The sequence below is a fragment of the Micrasema longulum genome, unplaced genomic scaffold (assembly GCF_059751315.1).
Source record: "Micrasema longulum isolate JH-2025_06_02 unplaced genomic scaffold, ASM5975131v1 h1tg000328l, whole genome shotgun sequence".
NCBI classification, from domain to species: Eukaryota; Metazoa; Arthropoda; class Insecta; order Trichoptera; family Brachycentridae; genus Micrasema; species Micrasema longulum.
Genome location: NW_028277532.1, coordinates 83,712 through 110,022, shown reverse-complemented (window position 1 = coordinate 110,022; position 26,311 = coordinate 83,712). Strand labels below are relative to the sequence as shown.

General features: G+C 31.9%; 1 protein-coding gene across 3 annotated transcripts; it reads left to right on the top strand.

The window, feature by feature from the left end:
- The first annotated feature begins 2 nt into the window (after positions 1-2).
- On the top strand, positions 3-26,311 carry LOC148282438 (cilia- and flagella-associated protein 61-like). Of its 3 annotated transcripts, XM_088225076.1 has the most exons (20): positions 3-353; positions 1,836-1,912; positions 2,001-2,118; positions 2,206-2,317; positions 3,364-3,434; positions 4,177-4,359; positions 6,269-6,482; positions 7,976-8,232; positions 9,210-9,335; positions 10,928-10,996; positions 12,303-12,586; positions 14,951-15,105; positions 16,203-16,404; positions 17,423-17,592; positions 18,727-18,917; positions 21,289-21,439; positions 22,129-22,299; positions 23,575-23,691; positions 24,727-24,801; positions 25,903-26,311. In XM_088225076.1, exons 1-20 carry the CDS (start codon positions 70-72, stop codon positions 26,074-26,076), a joined length of 3,201 nt encoding a protein of 1,066 aa, XP_088081202.1. In that variant the 5' UTR covers positions 3-69; the 3' UTR covers positions 26,077-26,311. The 3 variants fall into 3 exon arrangements, with proteins under 3 accessions (XP_088081202.1, XP_088081203.1, XP_088081204.1); XM_088225077.1 differs by lacking the exon at positions 24,727-24,801; XM_088225078.1 differs by lacking the exons at positions 6,269-6,482; positions 9,210-9,335; positions 10,928-10,996; ... (8 more) ...; positions 24,727-24,801; positions 25,903-26,311 and having other exon boundaries at positions 7,976-8,130.

Genomic DNA, 26,311 nt, shown 5'->3' with positions numbered 1-26,311 from the left:
GAAGTAATTGAAAACTTTGTATATACCGATACAAGTCTCGATACATCGGACCAAGGGGATATTTCTAATATGGATGAATTAATAAAAGGAACCGGGGATAATGATAACAAGTCTATTAGAATTTCGAAATCTGAAGATGATTCGAATGATTCATATTTAGACACTAATGATGATTCTAAGAATGACAAAATGATGGGGTCTGGAAATAATTCAGTTGTTTCTCACAGTTCGGATGACACTAGCGATGTTTTATTGGCCAACTATTCCGATGATGATTATGACATTGTTAATGTGGATGATAAAATATTCATTAAAATTGATCACTTTTTGCGTGATGTGTTACGCCTCGGCTCGTAAGCATAATATCTATTAAAAAGAGTAGAAAACATTAAAAATAAGAACTATAAATTTTACTCTGGTTCCAAATAAAAAGTGGGATGTTTTGTGATCGGTTATGACAAGACATCCTGTTTCAGTACGGCTGTTTTTAAAATGTTACCTGGGAAAATTATTACTATTTAATATTAATTTTGACAGATTGTACTTCATTTGGTTTGTCTATTCTACCTAAAAACAAATAATGGTCATTAATTACTTTTACGAGAAATAAATAAATACAGTCAAAACAACAGTCAAATAACAGTCAAAAGATCACTAATACCAGCGGTGAATCACAAAATATCTTAATGACATTGGTACTTAATTAGATTTTCATTTCATTTATAAAATCTTGTAAAAAAATTAAACAAATCTCATAAATCGAAATATTATGTATTGAACTTACTAAAAATAATTATTTCCTGAAAATATGTACATTTAGAAAAACACCTTCAACTACTTTTACGGAATATTGACCAGTCGGACGATGTCATGAAAGTGATGAAACCGGTTATTGGTCTAACAAACTAAGTGCATTAAAGTCATTTGTCATTTTAAACTTTTTTTAAATGCAATAAGCGTCCCCCAAGAAAAATCACAAGCTAATTTAAATATCGTTAAATAGTTTACTTGATAAAAATCAAATGACAAATGCTTAAAATAGTCGACGAAAAAGGATACCTAGTAATACTTATTGATTTTGAAAAAAAGTCCGAATTTATGGAAGCAGAAATAGATTTTAAAATAATATAGCATAAAAAATGAAAATCCAATCATGGAAACATGAAAAAAATTGACAGCTTCTAATTGCAATATATTTGGACATAAAATTACATAATAAGAAAAACTATATCACTTAAAAGAAAAAAAAAAGTTTTTTTCAAACATTGTTCATTTTTTTATTTGTTGTATGAACTTGTATGCCCAACTAATTCTAAAAAATAATTTTTCGTTGGCGTCGTCCTGGTGATGAAAAGAACTAATCGACATGTTTTTTTTTCTTTATTTGGATAACCAACAGCTACAATAAATAATCATATATATAAAAAACAAAACCAATAACGAATAAGCCAATTACAGATTTTCACAAATAGCGTCGCAGTAAGTTAAAATAACCAATGGTCTAAAAAGTCTGAAGCCAAAAGAAAATAAATTCAAAAAACACGAAAGTAAACGCCGCACGTCATTATGATTATTACAAATAAATCTATGTTTAATGGTTTTGTTATTACATTAAAATAATTGGAATTTCGCCATAAATATGAATTTCAAGCATTATGTCTGTCTTAGTACTGACATTTCTTAAACTGAGTTAATTAAATTTACAGGACATATTCATTACTGGATATACAAATATTTTTAAAAAGAAAACACCATGATAAGTTTATTACCAATATGTCCAATGTGATGATATAAAATCATCTTATCAATATTGTTATGATTATCTCCATTTTCAGGCAAGGATTTTCTTCTCATGATGGATCATCTGAAAGTGAAAACTCATTCATATCTCTATATGAAAAATTAAAATCTGGTAAAATTTTTTAATGCAATATTATTTTGAATTATCTAATTTATTTATTGTTTTATAGCACTCAATTAGATGTATGTTTCTCTCGCAGTTGATTTACATTCAGTGGATTCATCTTACATTTATGATACTTTATACTCTGATACTACAATAGAAGATAGTGCATTTATAATAGAAGTTTTTGCTATGGATAAAAATTTCGACGAAAGGTTTTGGTTTCTATTGAATTTTTTGCACTTTTTTACTTACTTACTGTGTTTGCTATTTAATTAACTTGCCCTGTCATTTATTTTCAGGGCTGGATTTGATATTTTAGAAGCTGCTTTTGAAGTGTATCCTGATTTGGAGTATTGCATTATTTCCATTCCTTCTAATATCAAGACTTTTCCGTTGTTGGACCATTTTGTGGTCAGTTTATCAAAATATTCAATTTAAAATATGATATATGTATTTATAATGTAGATGCCCTGTAAATTAAATTAATTTATCATTGAAATCGTACAGCCTTCAACAAAATACAAGGTATAAAATAAGACCAATTACAGATTTCCGATTTATATTTGTGATGGATACAAAAGGAGAAAGAAAATTGAATAAAATGATACTAACACGTGTTTCTGAAATTGTATAATTCGCAAATTGCTATTGTTAGTTACACAGCATACATATATTAATTAAATTAATTGATTCCTCTAGTGTAACGTAAGCATTACCAGGTTTGTGCTGATTCATCACCCCCGTCTGCCACAGTCAGACTTCTCGGCGTAAATGGGAGGCCACCCTCCTGAGCAGAGCCAAAAAGCAAAGCCGGAAAGTAGGTGGATGACTACACCGACTACGAAGTCAACCTCACTAGCCCTAAAAAGGACTTTCCACCTGACCCCTTCAGAGAGGCGAAGATAGTCGGCGGCAGAGCGGAGCGAAGACCGGAGAGCCGGAGCACGTACAGGGCGGGGAGTCAGATGTCAGATACCAGAACTCAACTGATTTAATATTTCAAATTTCACATATTTTAAGGCGTCACGCGTCGGGCTCGGCGGAGTGGGCCGTAACGCTGCGTCGACTGGCTCGGAGTGGAGGGGGTCGTACTAACCCCACCACTCTAGGTACCATGTCGGCCGCAGATCTCGTAAATACTGCCGCGCTCCGCCCATACGGGCTATTTCGCCAATAACCTTAAAGCATGCAACATTTATTAATTTTGATAGTGGCCCTTCTCAAACAGGATAAATAATTATCAATCGTTTTATGACTAACATATTTAATATTTTCTAAGCTATAATTTCTCCGGTATTGCTAAGGCCAGACCCGAAAGCAAAACTTCGTCTTTATTGAGGGTCCAGCACTCAGCTAACAGATACCGAGATTTCTACCTAATTCACAATTAGTTCTACATGTTCGATTTTTTCTGGTTTATTTTGTTATTTTCTTTTAACAACTAATTAATCTTGTAGTTCGTTCCTCAACGCTCGAGAGGTAGTTTTGACCACTGCCTGTATGTTCTCCATAGAAATTGTATAAGGAGGTAAGAACTTATATGTTTTATATTTTTTTGAATTTGGTATAAAAAATTATGGTAAAAATTTACAGAAATAAGTACCTATATATAACGTCGTACAAAAAATATAAAGTTTCGCCAGACAAGCTGATAAATTTTTGAAAATGGAATATGGACATCTAGACATTTACTGAGCTTATGACGTGTCATTGGATTTCTTAAGTGATTGCTTTTCAATAAAAGAGTTAGGTACTTTTAAAAATTCAATTAAATAAACAACGATTTAAATTAAATTTAACTTAACTGCTTTCATTGCCCCTTTCGCTGTGAGTTTAGCAAATTATTTGGAAAGCTTTTATCGGGTATTGTCGTTCTTTCTCCCGACCATTATTTAAGCACCTCTTTTTTCCTTTGATGGGAAAAGACAGAACCCAATATTTCTTCAGTTCATATCCATATCATATCGTTGGGCTCCTTTATAAAATTTTAATTTTCCTTCCATTCTACACATTCTGTAAAAGACGATCATTCTCTAAAAGAAATCAGCAAAAATCGGTCACCATATTATTATGGAGCATCCCTGAGAATCTCCCATTTTTCAACCCAAACTAACAAACATCTGTAAAAAAATGGTAGAAAACCCTGACCAACTTACGCAAGTCTGTTTTTGGTTGGTTAGAAGATATTGCTTTAAATAAAAATCCCGCTAATACACATATTTACAGATTGATGAAAATGTATTTGAATTTGCCTAACTCTTGAATTTCAGTGAGTTGATAGTACGAGATGCTGACGTGGTTGACAGTTATCAAGTTGATGAGATGGTCAAGAACCTCCCATGCTCGAAGCTTATTAGTCACCAGTTCGAATCCATCGTTTGCCACAAAACTAAACAACAATCAGCTTGTGTTATGGTTTCTGAAAAGAAAATTGTTGCTCTGGCAATATTGGAGTAAGTCAATAACTGAATAAAAGTGCCTATCTTTGACGATCGTCAAATAATGTCGTGAGTTGCTACCAGGGCTGGTATTCCAAACGCTCTCGCGGCCGTATTATCTCGTTTATTTACACACAAAATACACGAGGAAAACTGTTTTCCCGTGCCACGAGAGTGGTTCAGAATAGCATCCCAGCAGTGCTTTTCTGAATGCTTTCTAGGAGGTAGAAAAAGCGTTGCTAGCACGGAATTAGCACTAATTACACGCTAGCAACGCTTCAGAGTTGCACTGATGATATGCGTGATTTTTCATTATTTTTAACAATGTGCGGGCGCGCGACGTGTTGAATTTTATAAATTATTTGACTTATTATTATCTATTGATAATTCATAGTCATTTTTCAAAAAATCACCTCTGGGGCTGTACAAAAAATATCTTGCAGCTACAGAGCGCATAGGCGGTTGGGATTATTAAATACCTAGATAGATATCAACAAAAATGTTATGTTAAAAAGTAAAGCTTTAATAAAAATGTAAGATAACACAACTCACTGTCAATTTTGACAAAATCTTAACGACCATTTGACTTAACATTTCTGTGGCGTGGCTTGGATCTAAAAAGACCAATGTCAGATTTCATATTTTTTTTGTCGCCATTTCGTAGAGAGTCGATGCCGATTAAAAAACTTGTATACTTTAGTATTTTATACACATACATGTGTGATATAATTTTTATTAATATTTCTTATTAAGACGTCAAACAAATTATGACGCCACAAAATGGCTAAATAATTATTCTCCTGTAATATTACAATTTACTACATTAGCCCTTATAGATCCAAGCCACAGATTTTATGGTGCAACTGGCCTTATCATACGATTTTTCTTTGCGACTTTCAACTTAGAACAAATAAATTTGAATTGATAATAGTAGTGAATTAATAGTGATGTGAACATTTTTGTTTTGACATTTAATCGATTTTTTCTAACTACCGAAATAATTTTATTGAACAAATTGAATTTAGTTGTTTTTAATTTGTTTCAAAATCGAAATAAATACGTGTTACTAATACAAGTCGTTCAGTGTATTTCCATGAAAAGTCGAATCGTTTTTTCTAAACACAATATTGTTGCATTGGCAACATTGGAGTACCAAAGTCACTAACCGAACAAAGGCCAGTTGCACCAAAAATTTAAGTTAAAAAATTGTGTTTTCATTGAAATAGACGAAAGGAATTTATTTGAATATTTTTTTTTATTCAACTCGTTTTGTTCATTTTTACGAAAAAAACAATTGCTCTTTAACTAATTATTCACTTAACTTTTTGTGCTTCTACTAGTCCTAAGCATTCGACTGGATCAATTTACGAGTAACATAAGTAAGCTCTGGTCTGCTAAATGTCTCTAATGAGGAAATTGGATACAAAAATTCTTAGCATGTGGTGAAAAAGTACATTATTTTTCTGAAATTCAAAAGTTAAAATTAAATTTATATCTTTATATAATCACTTTGTAAAGCGCCCTTGAGGTATTATATTACGAAAATGGCGCCATATAAGTTATCCATAATTATTATTATTATTATTATTGTAAAAATAAGAGCACTGAATTGTAAAGCAAAGTTTCTTGTAAATATACGAAAATATAATAAAAAAATATTTTAATAAAAACGAACTACTTAGAACGACGTTGCTAGTTCAATGAATCAACCGATGACTAAAGAGCTGTGAAAGATATCCGGTTTACTTACCGTCAACAGACCAATCGCCAGAACTGACCAAGAATAAGCGGAAGAGAACCTCTAACGTCACATGCGGAATAATTTTAGAAATATAAAACTAAAAAATCATCGCGCTGATAATACAAAATAATTTTAAAAAACCACTGAACTTCCTTATTAGGCGACTGTTTTTTGTGTGAATAGGCATCCTTATGATGATGAGAAGTTGAGAGTACATTACATGACAACGGCTACCGTGACGCCCCATCCTCGGCCATTCCTTCCTCACGCCAACCTTCAGCAGCTGATAGTGGCTCCACAATTCCAGCAACACTCACGATTCTTTTTAAGAGAAGTTCTTCGACTGTCCCAGGTCTACGAGTTGATCTGGCAATTCCAAATATACTATCACAGACCAGTAAGTTTATTTTCTAAAACGATCGTTTTATAAATTTACACTTTTAAGAGGAAGTTAAAGAGAGAGAAGAGAGAGAAGAGAGAGAAGAGAGAAGATCTGTCTTCTTTTTTAATGAAAAAAAAATAGTTTGCAACATCATTTCTTTATTCGCACCTAGTGGAACATAGGGCACTGCGTGGTACTCCAATTGCAGCGTATCTTCCTCATTTTCGTTACATCAAGGGTGAGGTGATCGGTCTTACGCTTCAGTTGCTAATCCAAGAACTGTGAAATATTGCAGTGTAGAACCGCGCTAAGGCTAAGTGTTCACTTGAGATAAAATCTCGAGATCGGTCTTAGGGTGTTGTCCATTTGAGATCACTTGCGGTCTCGAGATAGGTATGGGATACTCGACACTGTCTTTAGCCTCGAGGGTGCTCTCAGCTCTTCTGATATTGACGGAATACTGGAGATCAGATCTCGAGTGCAGGAATGAACATGTCCACTTGCGGCACGTGTAGTCTCGGCGACCAGTAACGACTTGTCTCCGAGAGTGCTCTCAGGCCCATATACATTTGTGAGTCTGGTCTCGAGACTATTTTGTCTCAAGTGGACATCTAGTCTAAGAGATCAATCACGGTAGGCGAATAAACCAACCACTACACTATGAGATGGACTTATCTCGACTCAATTTCTTTTTTCAGGAATTTCGGCTGATAGTAGCCATCGAGTCAAAAACACTCGTCCAGGACTATTTATGTTATTTTATTTGGGAAACCAACAGTTCTACATACATATTTATAGTATACAAACAGGTATAGTGTATAAACTCAGAACTGATAACAGATTTCCACAAAGTATACAAAGTTAGTAAAGAAAATATATTACAAATTAAATAAATACACATAAGTTTATACATATAAAAATGTTATTTTCATGTACTCGTAAATATTTTTCAATAATCAAAGTTTTATTTTATTTTTAAGAACAGTAAGTTATTGAAAATTGGGTGGGATTAGAACAAGAATGCTTGAAGAGAGTATAAGGAGAGGAAGGGAGATGTACATATTTATTATTATAATGTCTGCCAAGTTACATAATTCATTTTTAGTGTAAATTTTAAATCTGACAGAGTGATGTTTGTGTAATCTATGTCTTTAAATTTTGTATTGTACACTGAAAAAGTCCTACGAAAAAAAGCATTTTTAACATACGATGTTTTACTCATTGGTACATGAAACAGGTGGTACCGTCTACAAATCCTGGCTGGCACATGTATTGTTATTGAACTAAGTAGTTCTGTACAGTCCACTATTCCTTTCATAATTTTGTGAAGCAGTAGTTGGTCTGCATACACTATGGTCCGCCGGGACCCAGAATTGTTAACAAAAACTGGAAATATGTTTTGTTTTTGGAATATATTGTTTTCCCTCTATTAAACAATTTACACTGTCCCTTATTTAGATTTCTGCCAACGATACTTGTGGTCATATATTTTTTTATTTTCTTTAAAGATTTCTATCGGAAGAAATGTGATGTCAGCAATGTCAGAATTTGTGCCCTTATTACCGAGACACATAATGGACTTTAATTGGAATCATTTTTTAAAGTACAAAGGTTCTCCTCCACCACAACTTCCTGAATCAAATCTTAACATTTTGTATATCAATCCAACTATATGTAGCTACCCCAAGGTTCACGTTAATTCTAATATAGTGGTCGTGGGGGCAAGCAGTGTTGCGTTTGATTTTATTGAAGCCATTTTGTTTGGGTACGTAAATATAATTGTTTGTTTTTTTGAATGAAAGATTATTAAGAAAGGTTTAATTAGCAATTTGCTAAAATAATATTTCGGAAACAACTACTTAATTGTATGTTATTTGCTCTATGCACAAAAAAGAGGCACGTTCTTAATGAACCCTGAACTGGTCACACCTGAGGATGAGAGAACGCTAGTTTCTCACTTAATTGTCTGGTTTTGTAAATATATTGGCTCGAAGTGCAAGATCTAGCTATAAATTCATGTAAAAGCACTTGCCTTACACATAACCGCCTGATTATTCGGAGGACCTTGGCTTGGACCGAAAGATTTATATTTAAATTATTGTGATGGCTCTCGCCCCTCACATAACGGCCTGATTATTTGGACCTTGCCTTGGATAGCACGATCTAGTATGAATGTGAAAGTGTTTGAACCTTACTTGTCAACCTGTTTTTTTTAAGAACCTAGGCTTGTAAGACGAGGTCTAATTGTAAATACGAAATCACTCGCCCCCCATTTCAGAGCCCCGTTCTTTAGCCCTAGGCTTTGGGTGCAAAAATTATTTAACAGCCTGGACTCCGATTACAATGGAAAGTTAACGTTTATTTTCAATTTTATCTACAAAATAAAATTAAGTTCACTGAACGAAAAGCATACAATATTTTTTTCTAAACACATTAAATATCAATGGTTGCCGACGAAGATACTTTAAATGTCCATGCAAATACATTCATTTTCGTACACAAATATCGGTTTTTCTTTTTAGACGGTCGAAGATAACTCTGTTAACTTCTTATTGTATTTGGGGCCCTGCCTCTTTAGACCTTGACTTGAACAGCTATAAAAATAAAAGTATTTGCCGTAAATCCATAAAATTTCTGGCCAAAAAATTACCCGTTTTCTAAATCTGATTCTGCTCGCGTATATGTGCGATTTCCGCGTATTTATTACTGCTGTTTTTTTATCCAAATCATCTTATTTTACAGGCCATCTTCTGCGTACTTAACGTTCAATAACATAACCCTGCTTTCAAATCATGGGATACCTTATGTTCAAAATAGTTTGAAAGCCGCTGATCTTATGATGGTTAAAACTGATCACAACAATAAAAGGTTTGATTTAATTTAGTTATTTTTTATAATAATGCTAATTCTTATTTTGTCATTATTAATAACAAATTTATTTATTTAAACACTTTATACACATGTATAGTTTACATTGATATGCATAAAGGCGGGCATATTGCCTTAAGGCAATTTCTTCCTACCTACCCAAACTGTTCAATTTGAGAAAATCAGTGGTATATGAACATATTGTTGGTTTATTGATAATTTATTTGTACAACAAAACATAGTTTTTTTTTATTTTTAAGAAGTAAAAATTGACTAAGTATTTACATTATACTATGAAGAGTGGAGGGGGTAAAGAGGGAAGGAAAGAGGGAGGAAAAATGCCAAACATAAATATTCAGGAACTGACATTTTATACGTGATTTGAAAGTAAATAAAGATGAGAAATCGATTGGGAAATTTTAAACAATTGTACCTAAGTACAAATTTATAACTTTTGTTTTTGATTTATTTATTAATAACATTGTATAAACATTTATGAGGGAGAAAGACACAGTTTATAACGACACAATCAGCGACCCATGCCTGTGAACTTGCCCCGATTCGATAGAAAATCCGTGTTGAGTCGGGGCAAAACTATGTTTTATTATGATATATCGCGCACCCAATATAAGACTTGCAACTCAAAAAACGCTATTCCGAGATAATGAATTATTTATTCATTTAAAATTACACTCGCTTATATATTCATGAACTTATAAAGGCTTAAACTACTTGTGAAACGAGGCCGACTAAATTGATGAAAAAACGCTAGTTAAGTAATACAAAAATTAATAATGAAAAACCATCGCACTTAAAGTTTTTATTAATTACTGCAAATTAAAAAAAAATAGCTTTAATTACGTTGAATGGTTGTTTCCTAATACGAGACTATTACAACTGAAAATAATCTTAAACTGTTGAGTATAATTTTGGAAATTCAAGACAATACTTTTGATCTTGTGGAGGGGCCTATTGTCGGGTTCACCAGTTGTGTTGGTCACTAATTGGCGACTCTACTATTGTCTCTAAGGGTAGGTCGATCAGCGTGTAAACGCTACGCGGAGATGTTTTTATTCCTACACTAGAGATTAAAATGTAGTGTAGGCAGTCGTCTGAAGTCCTTCATCCAACATCTCACGCGTGGCCGTCACTTTGCTCTTCAAAAGGTTGCTTCAAATTTCATAAATAAATGGAATTCGGTGAGTTTTGAACACTATTAATTGAAGCAAAAATAAAATACAATAAAATAGAACACATAATTTAAGGTTATATGACATAGATCTCGGATCTTGGTAGTAGTTGGCGAGCTGCAGAGGTAGAGAAGGAAGAGCGATCACTGCGTCGGTGCTTTTATATGCTTACCTACGTCACTGATCTTTTGTGTTTCCAACCTGTCATGTTCGTTGTTTATGCTCGACGGTTAGCGGTACCTACTTTTGAGGCACCACAATCTAATAGATTTGATACTAATTCATTTACCAGATAAATATCAAATTTTAAAATCTTTCTTCACTATTGACTCAAAGCAGTCATTTTCTGAGTTGTATTAGTCTTACACTGATAGAGCGATATATTTTTATCCTTTTTTTCAGGATTTTTCACTCAACCCCCTTTCAAGCCTACATTAATGTCGTGACCAATACGATGATGACGATCAAGAGGTTAGGAAACATTTGCTATCCCTTGCACAGTGATTTTAGTAATATAATTATTACGTCTGGAGATTGATTGTAACTTGTAACACAGATTAAAATCGAAGCCCTATATATTCCTAGAGTGACAATATAAAAGCTCTTATCACTCAAAGTTAAATTACCTGTTAAATCAGTCCGTAATAGAGGCTGATTATTTTTTAAATATTTATTTAAAAAACATGTTCTACATAATTTCATATAATATTCCCATGTGGTTTTGGAAAAACCCATTAAGAGACAAGCATACAACAATACTTTTTTATAGACGTATTTATACTTTAAATGATTATTTACAAAAGCGAAATAAACTTAAAAATAAATATAGGTATACTAAATTAACAACACAGTCCAAATAAAATATGTCACAATAGTATCAAGTGTTAACATGTTGTGTCCATTTTTTTCCAAATTTAAAAATGAGCACCAAAAGAAAAACAAAGTGGTGAATAAAATAAACAAAAAACAACTTTGATCTTAACCACTTATTTTATATTTTTTCTACCGACTGGTTTCAAAGCAACACAAGCTTCTTTATCAAGGTATAACTAATTAATCTTGGGTAGCTTTGAAACCGATCGGTAGAAAAAAAGCGATTAAAAAGAATGCTGTTTTATATTTATTTTATTATAATGAATAACCACAAAGTTAGTGCTTCAAATATAGACTTTACAAAATGGTAAAAAAAAATTTTTTGCTCAAGAGGAAATTGTGTTTGCTTTTGCTTTACCCGTATTATTTTATTTGATTACAAGTCTTCAAAATGTGAAGTAGACGAAAGTAAGCATTTTTTACACTTTTCCTGTTCGCGTTCGATCGAGGGAATAAAGCTCCCGAAGATGCTCGAGATATTTGAGCAGTGTTCGGTGAACATGGTATGAATTATTGACTAATTTGTTGTTGTGTCTTTCATTCGGAAAAAAATGGACTCAACTTATGTTGACACTCAATACTTTCGTTTTTTTATTTTGAAATTCACATGTCCTGTTCTTATATTTTGAAGCTGGTACTCGAAATCCTTGTGGCAAATTTTAAACTGTTCAAAATCCATGTGTTGCAAGTATTTGGTACCAAACTTCATTGACTTCGCAGATCCTATATGCATTTTGGTTGATTGAATTTTCTTGGTTATTTATGTAACCTTATTTAGGATTTGTACCATGTCGCAGGCGTCGTTGTATGCAGCTTATTGATCTGAAATCTGTATCTGATTACTGTGTACGTCTTTCCGTAATATAAAATCACACGTGTTTTAAAAATTGTGTGTACTTTACAGAGCCGAAAAGTGTCTCATTGTTACTGAGAACAGAAAAATACCCTATGACTTGCTGTTTTTATTTTGCGGAGAGCAATATCAGCATCCCGAATATCTAAAGGATCTATTAAAATTGAAGAATGGTCCTGGGTGCAGACACACGGCTAATACATTTTTCCAAACATCATCTTCGAACCGAATAAGCATACCAAGGAAACCCGGCAATCTTTTTATCATCAATGATATAATCGACGCGAATGTTGCCCTAAATACTCTTCAAGGAATAATTCAATCCCATCAAAAGTGTAAGTCTATTTTAATATTGGTATTGAAAAAAAAATAATTTCAAGTGTTGTCAAGAAAAACGAAAGTCACTATGTACAAAACGCTACTACGCCATGTACTCTTGTATGGCTCTGAATTCTGGGTATTGAGTAAAAAATATGCGACATCTCTTGTCATAATGGAGAAAAAAATACCGAGAATGTTATTTGAAGCTGTGCAAGAAAACGGAGTTTTTTTATATGATAGTTGCTTTATTATTTACCTTGCTTATAATACACAATGTTTATATTTTGAAAGTAGATTTTTATGAAATTAAATTTCTTAAAATTTATCTAAACTGTTAGGATCAGGAGGGATATACTAATGTGAGGCAATCAGGAACTTCTCAGCATTTGCTTATGTGGAGAGGAAACCACTTAAAACTTTCGGGAGAAGCTGGCCTGTTGGCAGCAGTCAACAGGCTTTCCGTTCCTCTAGAGGAGTATTCGGCATTTTGTTCCCTACTTTGGTTAATTTTACCAATTGCCTGCACTATATTGACCATGTATGATACTACCTCTCGTGTGAGTTCTTTATTACCTATCACCGATGGGATGTCGCGGGAAGTTTATTGAAAAATACCACAGTGACATTCAGTAGGTATTATTTTCATTGTGATTGAAATGTCAACACGAAGCACCGCGCCGAATCCTTCTACTAATGAATAATGCCAAAAAGGGCCACGTCGAGCGCAACATGTCGTATGTCATATGTCAACTGAAATCTTGTTCGAAATACTGTTTTTGAAATGGACAATCTTCAAATAATATCTGTAATCTGCAAGCTTACCCAAGACGAAAAAACACCAAGTTTAAGAAATGCGCCAATGTAATCTGCTAGTTTCTTCGTTCACCGTGAACGCGCTGGGCGCCGATATTTATATTTATTTTTGGAGGAATATATAAACGGTGACTAATTTATAATAAATAATATTTATTTTCCAATAAATACAACTACTATAAAATATTATTATCGATAGTAAAATATAATGGTAAGTTACGCGTAATCGCTTATACGGACGATTCACCCCTGGTGAAAAGAGAGTGTTCTATAAGATACTTCACTCAGAGCCCCAAGGAAGACGTAGCGTTGGTAGATCCAAACTCCGATAGCTGGGTGGAGAGCAGCGGGGTGTGGATGCTTTTGACGTCAGGGACTGAAGGAGTACATATAGAGGTAGATGTGACAAATGTTGGAGGAGGCCAAGGCCCACAACGGGCTGTGGATTCAATGATGATGATGAAAATATAAACAAACATGTCCTGAAAATGGACATGTTCGTATCGTTTTCGGTAAGAGCAGGTATGAAGGTAAAACGTAAATAAGATGTTGTCTTAAATTAAATATTACAACCAGAATTATCTTTTTTTTTTTTTTTAAAATACAATTTAATTAAAATAGGTTTCAACTAAAGTATTTTAATATTTTTTTTTTAAAAGTATTACCGAAGGCATAATTTTAAGCAAAAATAAAAAAAAATGACACAAAAATGTATGTGATTTAAAATGCTTGTATTTCTTTTCAAAATCAAAAAAATTTAATTTGGCTTAGGCCACTTTCATGTTCAATTTATTATCTTTAAAATATTTTAACAAATTTTAGTCAAACAAAGTCTTTGTTGAGATCCCAGATACCAAAGTTTAGTCTAAATTTGAAATGGCGTAATCTGCCGGTCTAAAAGTAATTATATTTTAGTTACATAAAACTTTTAAGTATATTTTTTAACAATAATACCTTTAAAAATGTTGTTTTTATCTAATTTGTGTTTTTTATTATTTTTTATTATTGCGCTATTAAAAAAAAACATTCGTTTTAAAATGGCAAAATCGTATGATTTCCTAATTTTTCGTTCGTTTTACCAGACTACAGCCTTAATTGATAAAGTGTTGTATTTTAAATAAAAATCCTTACTGTTATGTTATGTCCATCTCGTGGTATAATAATCATCTCATTTGTCTACTATGCAAGAGGTCTCGGATTCAATACCCGACATGGTTAACATAAAATATTGATTGAAAAAGGTGTTTTCACACTAAAATAAGTTCATATTAAAATAATATTTAGTTTGTGTCCGCGTGTACGAAGAATACAGTTACGTATGTAAAATAGAATAAGAATCCTGGACAAGTTTTTGACTCGATGGCTGCTCTCAGGTAGAAATCTTGCAAAATGAAATTAAGTTGTGAAATGTATTCCTTGTAGTGTAATGGTTGCCACGTTTGCCTGCCATGCTTGAGGTACTGGGTGACGTGCTCAGATTTTTAACAATTACTAATGATTAAACAATCGGGCTTTAGTAACACGTTGAAAAACAATGTTAATAAATTAATAATTTTTAATTTCAGATCAAATTATTGTCTATGGTGCCACAATCGATGCATACACCTGCGTCACAGGTTTACTAGAATTTGGTGTCCCCGGGTATTTTATAGCCTTTGTAGAACCATTTCCTCCCAAAGAAGAAGGTGTTCAGCATGTAAATTTTTTCAATAATGAATACGTGAGTACCCTTTTTTGCAAAAAATGCATAGTTTACCTATATTTCCTCATGTAAATATTGCTTTTGTCCAAACAAATAATTGAAATTTATAAATAAATGGATTGAAAAGTCTAACTTTAATTTATTTGTTTAATTTTATTTGTACCGTGTCACAGTCGTCGTTCTATGTACCTTGGTTTAAAATGTATTGTTTTTTATTTACTTTACATTCAAAACATTGACCTCGTTGTCAAATATTTCCATAAATGTTGTAAAATACTTGTATACATTAACCGCTAACGACTTCTCTAAGTGTACAGATTTCGAGACGTACCCATCAGGACACTTATTACACTAGCAAATCCCACTTTACAACTTCACCGCAGTAGTTGCACAAAAATATAAAAAGCAACGTGCTGATAGAACACAGTATTATAATCTAACACATGTATAGTGAGATTTGCATGTTAGTGTAATCAGTGTCTTGAGGAAGAGGCGGGTATAAATGCAAGTGCAAATGCAATAAAAATATGCAGATATTTACTAATATTCATTGATAATTGTTTTCTAAGGTGTCAAATTCTCTCATTCACATTTTATCACTTCTTTACAATATTTAGAATAATCCGACTTTGCCTGTTTATCTGAGAGAGTTCTTCCAACCTCTATCACGGCATGGATTATCTCTTCTATTTTTATTGCCTCCTCTTTTACAGTAGTAGTTGTTTGATTGTGGAATGATCTTCCCACTAATGTTAGAGACGCCCCTTCTTTATTTGAATTTAAATCATGATTGAAATGGTACTATCTAAATGTTTGAGTTGTTCTTGTTCATTTCTGCTTCTTCTTTCCGTCTCATCCCCTCTCCTCTCTTCATAGTAAAGTGTAAATTTTTAGTTAATATTTGTTTTAAGTTTTGTATAAAATCATAAGATTCTATATAATTACTTAGAATATGTCCATATATTTGTAATTTTCTCAAACTGAACGGTTTAGGTAGGTTGGAAAACATTGCTTCAAGTCAATATGCCCGCCCTTATATGTATATAAATTGTAGTGTTTAATATATAAATAAAATCTAGAAATATTATTGAAAATGTATCATACATATTTTTAAGGTTGATGATACTGTACGAGCAGCCATATTAAAACAAAAAGTTCAAATATATACTGAGCATTATTTTCACTCTTGGGATTACTGTCGCAAGACTAAAACAATTCTCTCCGTGAGCTTTATCTCCTATTGCAAAATGCTGGAATTAAAATGTACAGCTATGTTTTATTATGGAACAAAGGGTGTTAACATAAACACATTTTTAGGTAAGCTGTTTCATTCTTTTTCTTATAAACCTACGTAATTTTTCATATTTATAATGAAGTGTTTGTTGGGTTTAGTCATACCATGTCTATCTCGGTCTTTCTTGTTTTTTTACATCTTCTATAAACATTTGCATTGTAATGTTTATAGAAGATGTAATGTGTAATGTAATGCAATAACATAAATAATATTTAAAAAAAACACTGAACTGCCTCATTGTAGTAAACAGTATACGTTTTGCGACAAATTTCTAAAAAAAAGGTGATATATTTGTATCACATAAAACAATACCGCTAAATTAAAAATCACTGTTCTTAATGGGAAACCCTCTATTACGTGTTTTAGAGTCATACTTGTTAATTTCTGGAAGCTATTTTTCATCCTATCAATAATTAAAAAATATATTTTAAATTGAATGATTTAGTAAATTTCGCACCCACAAATTAATAAGTTGTACTGGTGACGGGTATATAGGATTAATGAGATACATTTAGTTCGAACCTAATCGTAGCAGGGTATCGGAATGGTCAAATTCCAATAAATTCATACATTTTTTTACTATATTGTCCTATAGAACTCTCAAATATTTAGTAACTAGAATTTTTTATTTATTACCAAAAGAACTTAATTTAACTCACACTGTAACAAGAGCAAAATAAGAAAGTGGCTACTCGATCAAAAGTTTATATATTAATAGTAGCTTAGGTGTAAATATTTTAATTTTTCATGTATTTTCTTGTATTTAAAAAAATAAATTTATATATTATTATTTGTATAAACATGTTTATTCTGATCTTTCCGGCTGTTCATTTTTATCTGTTATTCATTGTTTTATAAATGTAAATAATATTATCAAGATAGTATAAATATAATCTTCACCAACAAGCTACAGAAAGTGGCTTGGTGGGATTTTAGTTTTAGTAAAAATATAACAAGTGATTTTTTTTAAATGTAAAAATGTATAATTATACTATTAAAATAAATAAAAAAAAAAAAAAAATCAATTGAACATTTTTTTAGCTATCAATGAATCCGGTTTGGTGTACAATGGACGTCTAGTAATAAACTCAAAATTTCAAACCAATGATCCCCAAATATTTGCTGCTGGCCCACTTACAAAATATTCTCAAAAATATGGTTCTCCTCATCTTGATCACAAACACTTTTCCTCTTGTGAAGTCGGTTTCAAGGTATTATTACTACATTTTTTCATGTATTTTAATAAAACTTTTTATTCAACATGCATGTACATTGGCGGGCTTATTACTTTCAGCAAAAAGATACTGGGGTAAGTTGGTCATGGTTTGTACTTTCCAATTTTATAGCCCATCTTGATTTTTCAATGTTTCACATCTATGCAGCCAGAGTCTGGTAGCGTAAGGTCAAATCTGAAACTGAAAATCAAACAATTATGTCCAAGAGTAATTTATTTTTCGTCATTATTTATTGCTCATATATTTTCATGATTTTAAACAAAGGTAAGAAAATTCACATATTTTTTCGTAAGACTTCCCTCGCTGTATGAACGCGGTGCTGAGAGATCGCAATATCAATCATGTGTACGGGCTAAACCCCGAAAGTGACCGCACTGGGCGTTTTTGATTTAGTCGCTTCCGTTCGGGAAATTCCAACCTCATCAATAAAACCTCAAAAGGCCGGAAACTAAGGTTTAAAATGAGGAATTACAATGCGACATCAGGACATTGGTGCATGCATGCCATAGTTTGTGCTATGCTGATCGGTTATTATTTCGCTACCGGAGGATCGGAACATTAAATGTCACTTGTTCCAGTAACGAGGGTACTTCAATTAATCCATTTTGTAAATAAAAAATGATTTGGAGTCAATGTTATTTCTACATTTTTATAAACTTAAGATTTGTAACATTGACTCCATTTCTCCGTAAGTGTAGTATCCCCCCCGAGGCCAATCATCCATGCCACTTTTCTTGGCAGGCGATGTTGCATCGATTCAATATGATTTATCCGGCCAACATAGAAGGAAGACCAGATCACGGAGGCATATTCTAAAAGAGGACGAAGAAGTGAGCAATAAAGTGTTTTAACTGTGAAAGTATTAGTGGAAAATGCCTTCATAGCATTATTCTGATCCTGCCTATTGGGCTTTACAGCAAAGGCATCAATCAATTACCATTAAAATGGAAAAATTATATTTATAATATAAAACAATATTTCGATTAAATGCGCCTTTTTTTTCCTATAAAAAAGGGATGAAGGTAGGGATGACTGATTTTTTAAATAGGGTTAAGGAAGGGTATAGACCCTTCAAACTATTTTTGAAAAGTGCTTCTTTCACGTTTTCAGCTAGGCGAACTAATTCTCTACAGTTTGAATCCCTTTGCGAACAAATGTGTGTACAAAAATGAGGAACTCTATGTTTATGCTAACAATGACAGTTTATTTACAAGTCGAAGGGACGCCGAAAGCAATAATAACTCTTCAAACTTTTCAATTATGTCTGCACCAAGCGTCGTAGTAAAATGCCCGAGTCAAATGTAAGTTTATAACATTAAATTAATAAGATTTATTTACAAAAGATTGACCTTGTAACATGGTTTATTTTGACACGAGTCTCAACTCCATGGAACTGAAGCTAGCTTCACACGAGGACAATATTGTCTTGTCCCAACTCCGTGAACAACCTTGACACGCAGGACAGGACGCTGGGACAATAAGATAAGATAATAAGTCACGAATTCCCGCACACGCGAATAAGGGACAGACGCAATCAATCAGATCTGGAGTATTAATATTATAGATTCCATTTTCGGTTATTACATTTTTAATTTGATTTAACCTCTTGATTATTTTATGAATGAAAATTGGTACATTATATTTTATTTGTGGCTGTACTGTGAGAAGGAATTTATGCATTATTTTTTCATTTAAATATATTTATGTTTTAAGTACCTTCTATCCGCATTATCTTAATGTTTTATCTACATTGAGGTCAACATGGAATTCAGAATTCTTTTAGGATCCAAATAATTTAAGTAAATTTGCAAAATTTGCTGGCGCATAGATGAAAAAGTGGGACACCCTTCGGGAAATGGTTTTGGCTGTACCGTGTTTCCAGTTTTTCGGCGGAGACAAGTTATTAACCTCGGATGATCTTTATGGCTGCAACTCAATTTATGTACTGTCCATTTTTGTAATGTGTTTTTGAAAAGTAATAAGGAAATATCACATGCTACGAATACCGATAAAAATAAAGGAAATTGATTAAGAAAAATCAATTGTATTTTCAAAATCAATATGGATATTTTCAGAAAATGTTTTCATACATAACTTTAAAAAATAAATTATTAAAAAATATTTTGCTACAAAAGTGCGACATGTTTGGCTTTGATAATTGCGACGTCAAGATTCGTATGTTCTAAACAAATTTTAATGGCCAGGAAAAATAAATATGAACCGTAGCGTATAAGGGGTGCGGATAATGGAATGGCCGTTTTTGCGGGAATTCAAAATTACGAATTTTAAAATATTTTTTATGCTACTAATAAGTAGTAAATTTTTTTTTTTACTCAACAGTATTTCATGGACACTTATTTATTTAAAATTGTAAAAAAATACAGTGATATTTCCCTACTTTCCGTTCATTTAATTTTCAATGGGAGGATCTGAAAAGAGGCCACAAGAACTCTAGAACAGTTCCAGGTCAGTAAAGGGGGCTTCCAATGTCCCACCTATTTAATCAAAATTTAAAAAAGTATGTCCATTTTTCAATTTAAAAAAAAAACTTCAATTAATTTTTGAGGTCATCCTCAAATCTTCTAACCATCCATTATCACATATACATTCAGCTTTCCACTCTATGTTACATCGTCTTATTTCAATACCACTAAATAAAAATAATTTTGACTTAGAATTAAACACTATAAAAAACATAGCTTTCAATATTTTAAATAAAAAGCTCAAGATAAACGATGATAAGTATTTATATTTTTCTCAAAATAATTTTAATAATAATGATAATTGGCGTAGAATCGTATACATTAACTCATTTGGTAATAAAATCGCTCATGTTTTACCTAACAATATTACGTAAGATTTTATTTTTTTTAATGAAAATAAATATTTGCGTTCTTATGATTTCCCTAAATATTTAATTTTAAGGGCCATTTTCAACGAGTTGTAAAAAACTCACTATTAGAAAATGGAATCAAGTTGGGGTAGAGTGGGATTTGAACCAAAGACCTTTGGTCCGTGAGTCCGAGACACTAACCATAGGACCACAACCCGATAAATTTAATACTAGACATAGATAAAATCTTATCAATTTGTAAAGGAAGATAAATTGAATCATTCGGGAATTTATAAATTAAATTGTTTATATTAGCAAGATTTTTAAATTGGAAAAACTTTATAAAAATTGAAAATTCGCAAATCATCTTATAACCGAAAACCATACTTTTAATCAAGAAACTGGTGTAGAAATTTTATATATTAATAAAAATGGTCTTCATAAAGACAATGTAGAAATATTAGAAATAAGTAAAGGCCCAGAAACTCCCCATAACAAATAGTCAATTAAATTTAACTTTGAGTCCTCTTTTAAAAACATTCCCGTTATGATTCATAGTATCCTCTTTCTCTCTCCTTCTTTCTTCTGCTTATTTCTTAAAATATTTGATGATATAAAAAGCAATGCGAATAATTCTAAGTTAGTTCAAGTATTGTACAGGATGAGAAAGCAACCCCGAAACCGGTTGACAACTCAAAAGTTTAAGTATTTATAAATAAATAAATGCAAATCTTTAATTGACTCCTTCAAAATTCGCTTTATAGCACATCAGTTATTTGCCTTTTCACCATCATTATTTACTTTTACGTTAAAATATTTTGTATGTTTTTTTTATTTAGAGACATTCGGACAAATAATGCCGATTATCCAATAAAACTGAAAAGCCAGTTGATCAATTTGTGCACTTTTCCGGGAGGATTGAATTATCTCATGGTCAAAAACCCAGGGCTTTTTATGGCTCTAGAGTTAGCAATGACTAGAGAAGATTTCGTAAGTTTGATAAAATATACACTATTGCGTTATATGCTGTGTAGATTACACAACTATATTAATTTTACTGTGATGGTATTGATAATTTTCAAGTAACATTTTCAATAAAAAAATATCAATGTTGTCAATTATTTTTTTTAAACATGATGATTATTTTTAATAAGGTACTCCTTCAGTAATTTCAATGTAAAATGTAATTTTTTAAAGCAAAGATATTTTTTTATTCTTTAGTATCCTTTTTTTTCCTTCAGTTTTTGAATTATTAGAAATTCTTTATCTCTAATTTAAGGATGTTTTTTTCAAGATGATTATAATGACTAAACGACTTGTTTAGTTATTTGGCTTTATTTGTTAGACAGGCGCGGTGACTGCCAACTGTGAAACTTACGTCGCGGGTTCGATTCCCACCAGTTGCAAGAGGAAAAAACCCAACTCAATTGGTCTGGGTGTATTTTCCATAACTTCCTTCCATATTCCCTCTTTTCCACCCGCTGTCAAGCCTTTAAACATAGACTTTGCGGCTAATTCCTTTTAAAATAATAGAATCCTGACCGGCTATGCCCGTCACTGATTTTAATTTTTAAATCTTTTTAAACTGTTTTTATTTTCAGTAAATAGTATAGAAACAATAATATAATCAATCTATCGGGGGACATTGGGAATAAATATGTTTTTGTGTAAACTTGTAGGGCCGGGTACTAATCACAAACAAGGACGGCTACTTTAGAATTCACCTTAACGCTGAAAATAATATAAAGGGGATAACATGTCTTACGGAACATTCCATCGATGTCCACAACATTAGCTCTCTGTGGAGCAGAAATGAACTCATATTAAACAAACTGTTACACAGATTTGAGGTAAACAGACATTTAATTATTATTATCATTTAAAGCATTAATTGTGTTATCAAACATTTTACTAAATGTTATTAAATATTTGTATACAACTACTTACCGACTTTTCTATGGCTACCGGTTTCGATATGTACCCGCCTCATAGTTGTTGCACAAACATACACGGATATCGTCATTGATAACTCATTCAACCACCTTACTTCCCAAAAACATTCAGCATTCAATTCAATGTTACATCGTTTAATAAATGTTCCCCTTTCTAAACTTAACTTCGAAAATGAATTAAATTCAATAAAAAATGCTATTAATAAGGATATACAATTGATTTAATGAATACTTATTTTAATAAAAAACTAATGAAAAAATCAATCAAATAATTTTTATATTTGTTTAACAGTAATTATAATAATGCTAATAATGAAAATAAATGGAGATTTTTTTTTTACGTAAATACTATATCCACAAATGTATCCAAATTTTTACCAAATAATATTAAACCTGCTTTTTATACAAAAAACAATATTGGTACATTATTGCTTAATAATAAAGGCAAAAACAGTTTATCAAATAACTCAGGTGTTTACCAATTAAAATGCAATTATTGTCCTTCAGTTAACGTTAGAAGAACATAAAGAAATGTTGATATTCGTGTTAAAGAACATATGAGGTTTCTTCACAGTAACAATTTCTCCGAATTCGTAAATAACTTAATCAATTTTGATACAAGATACAAGAGTTAAAATCTTACATACAAATAATAAAGGGTTAAAAGTAAATAATATGAAAGCTTTAATAAATAATGTTACTTTGATCAATAATCAAACAACTTTTTAACATAGCCCATCATACGATGTTCCATTGCAAGGGTTGCTCATTAAAATGCATGTCGTGTTGATTTTATATTTTTGTGCCACAACTATGGTGAAGGTGTATTCTGGGTTTTGCCTATTGCTTTAATTTGTGTCCTTATGAAGAGAGAAGAGGGTACGTCTCGAAGCCGGTAGACATAGAAAAGTCGGTAAGTGGTTACATACGAATAAATAACATTTCGACATTGAATTGATATCCTAAGCGTCAAGCGTCTTAGCCACTATATCATGGGGGCCGTATAATGAATCCGTAGTCTCATTTCCGATGAAATAATTAAGTCTTATTTTATAGTCTTCCAGGACCACGATTATAATGGGAGTTAACAGTGTTTTCTTCACTAGACTATAAAGTAAAATCGATTTTTCTTTACAAAAATATGTTTTTTACGTCATTATTTATTTATTTCAGGAAAACCAAATTTCAGATTTTTACGAGTATTTCAAACAACCGTGGGCATACGCGCTATACCATGACAAATTCGAAAATTTGTTGTTTATTCTGAAAGAACAATACCTCTCTAAAATGGTGAGAATTTGTATTTAATTATGAATTTCTTTAACTTTGTATGAAAGTTATAAATTTATTTAATTTGATGCAATGTATTGATGTTTTAAATTTATAGATTTGCTTAACTTATTGCCTTTAATTTAATAATTTATTTTATAACGTTTTAAGACTACGCAAGGAACTTTCCAAAAATCCGGAATTGAATAAATGTAATCCTATGATGGAATTATATTTTAACCGGGTTGTGGTCCCGTGGTAATATTATGGACTCACGGGTCAAAATTCCAATCGATTTCCATTTTTCCAGCACAAGTTATTTGCGACTTTTAGGAAATGGTTTGAAAATTTAAATATTTGTGTTTTTGAGTAGTAAAAGCTTAAGTATTTCTCTTTTCTTTTATATATATAAATCAGTAAATAAAAGTATTATATTTCTTTTCAGTTTCGTTCGAAATAATAATTATTTTAACTAAAATTTAACAAATCAGCAAACATATCATTTCTCCGAAAAAGACAGAAATGAGAGCACTCCACGTCACTTATTTTTTAAATATTACTTACCGTAATAATTTGCATTAATTTATGCATATTCTCACATTAAATTTTGAAATGTTTTCTATCAAAGGTTTATTTAAATTGAACATGCCATATTTTTTTTAGTTTTTTTTATTGCATTTAAAATTTATAAAAATAGTTTGTTTTATCCTTTATATGTAATATGTTTGTTTTATAGTTATGCAATTTACATTGATGTAATAGTCAATTGCAGCAAAAGTACGTTTGAAAAGAGTTAAATAATTTTGGGTTTTTGGTCAAAATGAACGAAATGGGTTCCACAACAAAAATATAAAATTTTGACTAAGACGCAACAGTTTAACTTTAACCTTTTTAATTTAACTTTTTGAAGTACAACGTGCCCTTAAAAATAAACAGAAGTATCTATTTAAACATTTTGTTTAACACTTGTTTTTTTTGTAGTATTTGTAACTTGTTTTATTTTGTAGTTATTTTATATTATGTGATACCTTTATTTAATTAAACTTTTTTTTTCAGAGTGGTAATAATGACGTCTATCGGAAGAGAGAACTTATAAATATAATGAGATCATCTTTCACATTAAACATAAATGTAGGAAAACGTATTTTATTCTGATTTTTACAAAAAAATTCACTACCATTCGCCTGTTTTCACTCTCCCCTTAACAAAAGTAAAAAGCCGTTTACACGTGGATAATGGAATATTATATTGTCCCGGGACTCGACTATTGTTCACGTGTAAACAGCAATTTGTAGGACAAACAATTGTCCCGGGACATCGCCGCGCCGCCGAGATAGATGATAAGCAGGCTATCTCAGCGGGACAATGAGAATACACGGATGGGACCTTATGACAATAGCGATTTGCTTGACGTGAACGTATCACTCCCGCTCATTTTTGCTGCCCAAACTGGCGGTAAAAAAAATAATTTATTAATCAGTTCGTCCTTTACTTATTCCAATACGTATAAAATAAAGAATATTTTTTGTGAACTCACTCGGAATGAACACCGTCGTGTATTCATCTTCGTGAAGTGCGGCCGAATTTTCGTATAGTCCCAGCGTTTTTTCCTGCATGATCGAGGCTGTTCACGAAGCTGGACGAGACAATATTGTCATATTTATTGTATTCTCTACATGCAAAAGTCCCTTAAGTTTAGTACTTACAAGTTAGGCCGAAGATATTATGGTGTCCACAAATAGCCTCCAGGCATTTATATCAGCTGCCAGCTGCTTCAGGTCAGGTTCGCGTCCCGTAGGTCTGACATGAACTGGCGATAAACAGTCAGCAGCGGACGTCCAGGACGTCGCGAACCTAATGGCTTGTAAAGTAGGCAAGTGTGGTTATGGCATTCAGGAGGCATCCGCACTATGTGGCCTAGTCAACCGTATTGCCTCCGCTTGATGACAGTAATTGGCACCACGGTAAAGTTATTGAAAAAAGTTAACATAAATGATTGGTGCGTTTTCGTCAAAATGGGCAAAATTAGTTGTTTTATCTACCATGAAAAATCATTTAACAATTTTGGCAATTTCGCGAAACGCAACGATTACTTTGTTTGAAACTTTTTAAATATAACTTTTTTTGGTGGGCCTGGGTTTCTTCGCTAACTTCTTCTTTAAGTCGTATAATGAATAAATTTCTAACAAATAACCTTTTTTTCTTATGTTTTATAACATTATTTTTTTTTAGCCAACGCTATTGACTCCCAACAGGCGTGAACTAAGAAGAAAAACACAAGTTCTTGACTTCAAACAAATCGTTACAAATGAATTGATTCAATTTATTGAAGTTCATGAGGACCTCTTACCCATGTATTCTCATACTAAATTCATAGAAGCCCTATTGAGGACCATTAAAATCTAGCCAAAAGGAGACGCATCACCTTATTTTGATGATAATAAATTAACTCGATTGGATCATAAACGTCTATTTTATTATTTATAATAATTCCTATGAAATATATTTACAAAACATTTATAAGAAGGAAAGTGTTTTACTTACAATGCGAGACATATTTATAACAATGTATTATTTATTTCAGTTAACTGTAGGTATAAATTAGCCACTTTGAATTGGATATCTGATTTAATTAATAACT

What these genes read in the sequence shown, in the direction of transcription:
- LOC148282438 (XM_088225076.1), top strand. Translation starts at nt 70, where the DNA reads ATGGATGAATTAATAAAAGGAACCGGGGATAATGATAACAAGTCTATT. An exon ending in CTTGTGAAGTCGGTTTCAAG is followed by an intron (nt 17,593 to 18,726) that starts GTATTATTACTA and finishes TCACGTTTTCAG; the next exon opens with CTAGGCGAACTAATTCTCTA. An exon ending in GTAAAATGCCCGAGTCAAAT is followed by an intron (nt 18,918 to 21,288) that starts GTAAGTTTATAA and finishes TTTTTTATTTAG; the next exon opens with AGACATTCGGACAAATAATG.